Here is an 8,851-nt window from a genome sequence, read left to right on the forward strand (position 1 = left end):
CCTAAGGCCCCTCTGCTTTCTACCGCCAGCCCTGCTTCCACCCTGCCTGGCTGGACTGGTGCAAAGCACTTCTGTGCCGTTTATAAATGCTGGGCAGCCTCTCTGAGAGTCCCAACTCGCCCCAGCCTCCAGCCGGTCTGAAAAAGCAAATCTCTTTTTCACCCAGGGCTCAGCAAAAAGGGTGGGGGATCCTGCTTTTGCTAAGAAGGGGCAGGGCATGGATGAAGAACTGTGGGAGGGTTTCCCTCTTCCACTTGCAACCAAGTACACCTGGAATCGGTTCAGGACTCTGGGCGGCCGGGCTGCATCTCCAGACCCGGTACTGGAAGGGAAGCAGTTGCAATTCCCCAGCATTGTTTTCATTTAGATTTGAAATAGGTTTTAAGCCCTTGACATATTTTTTTGCAAACATTTAGTTGGTCTTATAATAGAGATCACCTCTACCACCAGTTCTGATTGCTTTTGCCTCTAGACTAATATCGCTACAGACTGGATACCTGAATACCTCTCTGTTATTTGGGTGTAGCCACCTTGGTCTAAGGGCATAGGCAGACAAACTTTTTTCCATCCATTTGAGTTGGTCTAAGAAACAATATCCAATTTACCCAACCAACCTCCTCTGCCTCTGTCATTTGAAGCTTGACCGCTTGATGTCACTGTCCCCCTAATTTAAAATCACTTGATAACTGTAACCCTGCCTCCTTTAACAAGAACATTGAGTTATAGGTACATACAGTCGTACCTGATGTGAAAAGCAAATTATCCTCCTCATCCTATTCAGATGCGCAGTGCAGGTCAGTCCCGGCCTCCTCTTTGAAGATCAGTTATTGTAGGTACATGCTCCCAATCTTCAACAGACACAGCCTTGCTCTTCAAGTGGCTTCACTTGTATGATGTTGTTCATGGCACAACGAGCTTCTTCAAGGGACCGAAACTACCAGTCAGTTTCTTTCTGGCCACGAGATGAATCCGTATCTTCTGAATAAGATAATCCTGTTGCAACCAAATGAGAATAGATATTTAATAAAACTGGTGTGAAGTCATTAGGGAAAGAAATCTACGGCCTGATTTTCAGAGAGGCTGATAGCCTATTTCTGTTACTTCATTAGGATTTCTTGATCCTCAGTACTTCTGAAAAATGAGACCTGTCTTTTATTTCAAAGAGGTAAACAAACAGGCCAGAAGAGCTAATTTGCTTCCATCATTATTTTAAAAAAATAATAAAAATCACACTTTGTGTGTGTGTGTGTGTGTTTTATAAGGGATAATTGAGGAATTTATAAGTCCAGAAAAGTTGTCTTCGCTATTTGTATTGTGACCTGTTGCTGGTTATGAAAAAAGAAAACATTCGCTCATGCTTTTGCCTTTCAGAAATTGGAATCTCTAAGGAGGAGGCATTGGAAACGTTGCAGGTCATAAGGCAGGAATGTGATAGTGATGCCGCCAGGATGGGTGGCGACCCCACGTCTCTCCGGAAGTGCACGGCACTGGAGCTCTTAGAACGAGAGCAAGCCCAGGGCTTTGTCGTCACCTTCTGTTCAGCGCTAGATGACATCCTGGGTGGTGGCGTGCAGCTGACCAAAATCACTGAGATCTGTGGTGCTCCCGGCATCGGGAAAACGCAGTTATGGTATTTTACTTTTAAATTATTTCTGTGCAACTAAGTGTCTAGTTGCCCTTTCGACCCATCAGTAACTAGGGCCACCGTTCTTTATGCTTGTTGTCATGGCTACAACCCCAGATTCTCAAGCTGCAAGAATACCCCTGTACTGATTGTATCTTCCACTCAATTTATCCCTCACCAGAATTGTCACTTTAGAGATAAGCTAGAAGGGCAGCCTTATAAACCCCGGTTGGTATCTTTCTGCTTTCTCTGACAGCATGCAGCTGGCAGTAGACGTGCAGATTCCCGAATGTTTTGGCGGGCTGGCTGGAGAAGCTGTTTACATTGATACAGAGGGGAGCTTTATGGTGGAGAGGGTGGTGGACATTGCAACTGCCTGCGTTCAGCATTGTCAACTTATTGCTGAAGCGCATCAGGAAGAAGGTATGTTACTGAGCCATGTTCCTTTCAGCACAGTCAGCTAAGGTCAGACAGAGCAAGAGCCTCATAACACTGTCCAGTACTTGAATGTGGATGCGCACCTTGATGAGGTTATTGGACCCCAGCCGTGTTTCCTGCCCAGAGTAGGGGGGCTAGACCCGATGATCTCATGAGGTCCCTTCCAACCCTAAACTTCTGTGAATATGTTCAAAAATACTTCAGTGTAGCTGGGTTATATTTCACTGAAAAGGTTTGTTTTTCTCGCAGGTAGCTAAAAGGAGCAGTTGTCAATGCATCAGGTCCAGCAGCCTTGATATATTTAAGGAGCATTTTGAACAAAAGATGTATTCGTTTTGCACAGCTCTAAGCTGGCCGGCCCCCACCCACCGCCACCCGCCAGCCGAGCTATACCACCCCCCCCCCCCCAAATTGGAGGAGCCATTACCTGCATATTAAGTATTCTGTGGCTATTTTGAACCAGTGTTGTGTTTGTTAGCTCACTTGAAAGTTAATTCATGGGCAAATCTGATATAGAGATAGATAGATAGATAGATATTCATTCAGTTGACATTTTTGTACCCCTGCCCTCCACTGCAGGTTTTGGTGCATGTGTGTGGGCAAGTCCTGAGACAGCTTCTAGCACAATTTCTAAAGTCATTTTGCTGTCTGCTTTTAGGCCACAGGAAAAGGAAACTTGTGTCCATTCTTTTCAGCTTTGACCACTGAGTTCCTTTTTGTTTTACAAAGTCTCTATGTTGCTTTTGTTGCCCACAGAGGGGTTGGGGGATTGAGGAGTGTAACAATGTGCTAGTGCAAATTTCTTTCTTTTTTTTTCCCCAGACCATCATAAAGCCCTGGAGACTTTCTCCCTTGAAAGCATCCTGTCTCATATCTATTACTTCCGTTGCCATGACTACACTGAGCTGCTAGCGCAGATTTACCTTCTCCCAGACTTCCTTTCAGAGCATTCAAAGGTAGGGGTTACTGCAGATGTAGCTGAAGGTGCCGCACATACCCGGACACGCAAGGAAGACCTTGAGGGTTTGCTGACTGGCATAAGACCAAACCAGTCCCTCTTAACTTCCAACCCGATCGATCATCAGCTTGGGAATCATGATTTGGCAGATGTCAAAATTGTCACGATGTGCTTTTCTTTTTCACCCCAATTTCTGCTTAGTCCTTCTGATAATGTATTGTCTCTGTCCTAATGCTAGGGCTCTTCAGCACTTCACCACAAATACTACATTTTCTGGGAGCAACAGGCTAAGAATTGTCACAGGTGCTCCTGTCAAATGCCCCCCCCAGTCATGTTTGCACCTGGTCAGCATTTTGCAGTGGTGCCAGTGGATGTGATACCAGTTTCATCCAGAACTAAAAGTACTTGCAGGGGCTTTGCAATTTAAGGCTGATTTTCCTCTCAGTACTATCTCTATTGCTGCAAGCAACTTGAACTTGCAGCTTCATTCTTTGGTGGACAACTTGAAAAGCCAGCTAAGTTCTCCATGAAAGAGTATTGTAATGCAGTTTCCTTATCTCTTTGCCAGATTTTAGATTCTGTAGGACAAATCATTCCCTGGCAAACTGTACTGTTGATGTTTTGTGCCTTACTGTACTAGAGCACAAATGAACAGTGTTAATAAGACACTGTCTTGGATACAGGCTGTCTCTACTATTTCCATTTTCAGATGTTCTTGTAGTGAAGGAGGAGCAGGTAGGAGTGTAGCATGTGCTCAGAGTGTACTCACCTCTGGTATTGCCCTCTCTGATAAGTACTAAAGGTGCCCTGTTGTGTTTGCCATTGTGATCTTAGCACAGTTGCAATGGGTTGCAGTTACGTCAGGCCATCTGTGCAGATTATCCATGCTTGTCCTTAAGCCTGATGCTCTGTGGTCCCTCTAGTGAGGAGCTCCCCATGTTAGCACTTTCTGTGCTAAAACTAGCCCGGTCCCTTAAATAGTCTTGTAGCTAAGGAGTAGAGGCAGGGACCCCAGAAAAGGTCCTGTCTTCATTTTGTGTAATGAATGACACAGTACCTTTTTCCAGGTAATTGTGGTGGGTGGCCGCAGTATGATGTTACCTCTTATATCCCTCTTATACAACAAAAAAGACCATGCCAATAAACCATTTCTGTGATGATAATAAAAGCAACTTATGTCTGATGTGGACTAGGCAACTGTTAGCAAGAGGACAGAGTCTTAAATTGTAACCAGAGAGATTTAGATCATGCGATAGGAAGATATTTCTATCATGGGTAACCACTGAAACATCCCCTAGAGATTGTGGAGTGTCTGTTAAAAATGTTCAGTGCAGGTTCGGCAAACATTTGTCTGGGTTGGTTTAGATGTAGGTGAACATGCCTTGAGCAGGGGGCTGGAGTGGATGACATCGTGAGATCGCTTCCAACCCTATTTTTCTGTGATTCTAAGTTATTAGTTATAATTCGGCTTGGCAGGATTCTATTTTTATTGATAGACACCGATAAATATTGATTTTGCTTGACACTCTCAGACTGGCAGAAAAATATTTCCATCAGTAATCATCAACATTTACATAAAGGAGACTTAAAAAAATCCAGGATGGAGGTAAAGAAATCTGGAGTAGGGGGCACTGCATGTGCACACACACACACACGCTTACACTCACACAAACAGCAGCTACTGCAGGAGCTGGGGGCCGTGCTAGGCAGGCTGTGCTGGGAGAGGGGTGGGAGGAGCAGAGGTTGTAGCAGTGGGGAACCAGGTGCTGCTGACCGCTTACTCTGCCCACATCCCAGCTGGGGCATGGGCCGAACTCCCATGGAGCCCAACCCAGCTTCTGTGGGAGTTTGGCCCCTGCCCCAATCGCACAGGGGCCAGACCAGGCTTCACAGGAGTTTGGTCCCTGACCCAGCTGGGATCAGGGCAGAGCTATGAGCCAGCGGCACCAGGTTCCTGGATGCTACCAGTTCTGCTCCTCCAACCGCCGTATCCTGGAACAGCCTTACTGCTATAGCACTTTGCTTCTGTAGCCGCCGCTCTGTGTGTGCGCATGCATGTGCTAAATCAATTAAAAATAAAAAACCAGCCCTCAATTTCATACAACCCTGAAAATTTCAATCAGTAAAAATCAAAATAAATGCATAAAAACAAACAGTCAATTTTAGCTGTCAAAAAAATTTTGAATTCTGCCAAGCCTAGTTTTTATTTAGTCTTGAGTGCTTTAACCTAAGAAGCATGCTGATTTTGTGACAAGTGCAGTAGTAAAAAAAATCCATTACTTTACTATCTTGCTTGTTTAGCTCTTGTTCAGATAGATGCATATGCAGGGTCATAAAACTTGCCTTTCTAGCCCATTGGATCATGCTGTTAAACTGTTTTTGCCCATTTCTTTAAGGACAGGGTGAATATTAACACCAGAAGTGATGCATGAGGGGAACATGTGGAATGCTGTGAAAGAGGATCTCGGGAAAAGGGAGAGTGAAAACGAGTGTGCCAGATGTTAATTCTGCTTCTTTCAGCTCCATCTCACTTTTCAGCTTCCATTTCTTTCCTCTGAGTCCCTTTGCAGTTCTCTGGAGTGACATTTGCTGTAGGCTTGTATGTTCCAGCCCTAAAGCTATTTTCCAGTGATGAGTTAAATCCATAGTTTGAAAACAACAGGGTTTCCCACTGTCATTTTCAAGCTGTTGTCTTGCGCATTAATGCAAGAACTTGCAGATTCCCTTGATGCTGATGTTGTGGCAGCCAGCCATGCAAACAATATAGAAATACCAGGGTCGCCCTCCTATACTTGAAGACATTTTGTCCATCACAAATGCTACCACAAATGGAGCTGAAATAAATCAAAATCCCAAGCTACTGTGGATGTGGTGCTTTGACGATGATGAGCCTGCAGCAGTGTAATACTCTAGTCAATGCTAATGAATACTGCAGAGGAAAGAGTTCAGCAAAGCAAACACCTCCAGGGGAGATAGACACCCAACTCAAAGTGCCTGGTGTTTCTGTAAATTTCTGCTAATATCCATGTTTCCAAGCTAGATTCCTGTTTAAAGTAGCTCACAGATACTGGGGCCTATTACAGAAAATTCTCAGGCCAGTTACCACTGTTGTTACAGTTTTTTTGGGTGGGGTGAACAAAATAATTGGAGGTGGATGAAAAGTACTAGCTCAGAAGCTGAGGGAAACAAAACGCTGAACAGTTTTTCATGGCTGCTCTTGTCCAGCTTTTATCTATCTGGATACAAGCTTAACACCAGTTCTCTTTGCTTTTCGTGTGTAGGTCCGATTGGTAGCGGTTGATGGAATTGCATTCCCTTTTCGTCATGACTTTGAGGACCTCTCACTGCGAACAAGGCTTCTGAATGGCCTGGCTCAACAGCTGATCAGCATAGCAAATGATCATAAATTAGCTGTAAGTTTTGGGACAAGGTTAAGTCCAAGGAGATGCTATTCGGCAATACATTCCAAAGATTTCTTCTAACATCTTTGGCAACAGCTAAGCATATCCAAGTAAAGCTGCAGGTATGCAAGTCAAGCTCGTTGGGTGCCTGCCTGGTCAGCTGATAGGAAGAACATGAGCAGGATTTGGACAATAGATCTTTCTCTTGAGCTTTCCTTAAACAAGTTAAAATTAACTGAAAAGTATCAGATTAATCTTTTTAGGTAACTGATCAAATATCAGTCTGTCGAAGCCCATATCAGCTCATACCCTGTTCCACCATGATCTTGGTTGGAAAATGCATTTTAAGTAGAGTAGCAGGTGCAGTGGAGCCTGCTTGAAGGGAAATGGAGTACAAGGGACTGCATTGGCCTTGGAGAGATGGAGGAGGTGCAAGAGAACCTGCCACATCTGCCAGGGTCGAGAGGGAATGCTTTCTCCTGCCTGTCCTTTCAGGCTATTGTGAAACACCATCTAACATGAAGTTCCTGTCACGCACGCACGTGCGCGCACACACTTAATTCAGCCCATATGAAATGGCTTTTAGTCTCCAAAGATACCCAGAAAGAGAAAAAAGAGAGCTCATTCAGCTACTTCCTCCCATACATACATGCACATTAAAATGAACTAGACTGTTCAGCAACCTGGACATAAATTGGACCCGGTTTAAAAAGGACCACCATTTACTGAATAACCACTTTATTTGCTATGGTTTAGCTCCTTGATTTGGCATCCATGGAAACCCGTAGCTTCCTGTCTGTAGATTGTTTCTGCACCATATACCACAATATGGAGGTCTGCAAATGTGCAGCCATCTAGCCAGCAGATGGCACTCGGAAGCTACAGCTGTTTGGAGGGGGTGTTTTTGAGACCTGCAGCACAGAGAGGCATTGTTCAGGAATTAAATCTTATGCAATCTCAAAATGGTGCTTGTCCATGCAGTGTTTCCAGGTGACTTGCTTCTTTGTCTCCCAGAACTCTCTCATGCAATTGGCTTTTGTTTGTGTGGCTAAAAATAAGCCTCTCCCCTGTGTTTCCTCAAATAGCTATGGAAGGAAAAGTGCATAACTGTGCATGCTGCCAGCTTTACAAATTTGTGCCTGCCAGTAACAGCAATCCCAACGTGAACTACAAAGGGGTTTCTTTCATGTGTGGGCACCAAGGGATACAAGTGCTGGGTGAAGACTAGTTTTGTACAGCCCTCTGTAGATTCGACCATGCTGGCCCATAAATTGGGTGTCCTGTGAACTTGTCATCAGATCGTTCCTTTTGTTTCATCTGAGTGATGCATGCATAGGTTTTGTTTTTATTGAACAGCGGATCAGTTCCTCTCCAACAGCTGCTCCCTGGGAAACGATCGGTCATAACCTATAGGAAAGAGCCTCGTGAATTGACTACTCAAGCAGGAGTCCATACAGCAGGGATAACAAGCTTGACAAACCCTAGCATTCAGGGTAGGCACCATTTCAACAAAAGCAAAACAAACATTACAATTAATATCTCCTAAATCACCAAAACTAGTGTTTCAAGTCAGCTATTACCTTGCTCCTTTTCATCTCACCCACCCCCAGTTCTACCAGGGATCTGACCTAGACTGTCTCTGAACCTCCTCAAGAGGATTCTTGCTGTAAAAACACGCCCCCACTCTGTCTGTTCTCACGCATTCTGCTTTGTAGTGTACCCACTTGTGCATTTTTAGACTACAAGCTGCAGGGAATCTGCTCATCCCTGGGCACACGCACACTTTGTACAGCACCGGGATCATTACGACACAGTGGTGGAGTCTGCCTGTGCAGAGGTGCCAACACAAGTCCTGTGCACATGAATAATACAATATGTATTAGCTGCTGCTTGGCAGCCAGTGTAATAGAGATGACTGTATGGTGTTTGTGCATCTGGCGTAAGGAGAGGTTTCGCTTTAGAATTACAATCCTGACAGAGGAAAAATCCTGCTCCCCGCCAGACTGAAAACATTTTTTGTAGAGTTCAAACCCGCTGTGGATATCAGCGCAGTAAGCCTTCGCATTCTCTCATCACTCACTACAGCCCCTTTCCAGTTGGCAGAAATTTTGCCTGAGTAATGATTATAAGATCAGATCAGGAATACAGCAGTTCTTGAGAGAGGCTTTTTGGGAAACTGGCTTTTCCTTTCATACATGACTGTTTCCCTGTATTTTTTTTTTTTTTTGCCAACCCCTTTTTTTTCCCCTTAGGTAATTTTGACAAATCAAATGACAACAAGGATTGGACAGAGTCAGTCCACGTTGGTACCTGCTTTAGGTAGGTGGTTTAGCCAGCAAACTGGAAATTATATTAGCCTTTTGATGTTTGCTTTTCTGGTTTGTACTGTGAACAGAAAAACTGAAAATGTCTTCTGTAATTTGTGTAGCT

At 44.4% G+C, this 8,851-nt stretch overlaps 1 protein-coding gene across 1 annotated transcript in view; it reads left to right on the plus strand.

Moving 5' to 3' along the window:
• Positions 1 to 1,375: 1,375 nt before the first annotated feature.
• The window catches only part of RAD51C (RAD51 paralog C), a 20,932-nt gene continuing 13,456 nt past the window's right edge, over positions 1,376 to 8,851 (plus strand). Inside the window, exons 1-5 of the mRNA XM_025209913.1 lie at positions 1,376 to 1,630; positions 1,881 to 2,047; positions 2,885 to 3,018; positions 6,302 to 6,433; positions 8,674 to 8,740. Coding sequence (XP_025065698.1) covers positions 1,449 to 1,630; positions 1,881 to 2,047; positions 2,885 to 3,018; positions 6,302 to 6,433; positions 8,674 to 8,740 — 682 coding nt within the window. The 5' untranslated portion in view covers positions 1,376 to 1,448. The remainder of the gene's footprint in view (positions 1,631 to 1,880; positions 2,048 to 2,884; positions 3,019 to 6,301; positions 6,434 to 8,673; positions 8,741 to 8,851) is intronic.

Source organism: Alligator sinensis, unplaced genomic scaffold (genome assembly GCF_000455745.1).
Source record: "Alligator sinensis unplaced genomic scaffold, ASM45574v1 scaffold118_1, whole genome shotgun sequence".
In the NCBI taxonomy this organism is placed as follows: Eukaryota; Metazoa; Chordata; order Crocodylia; family Alligatoridae; genus Alligator; species Alligator sinensis.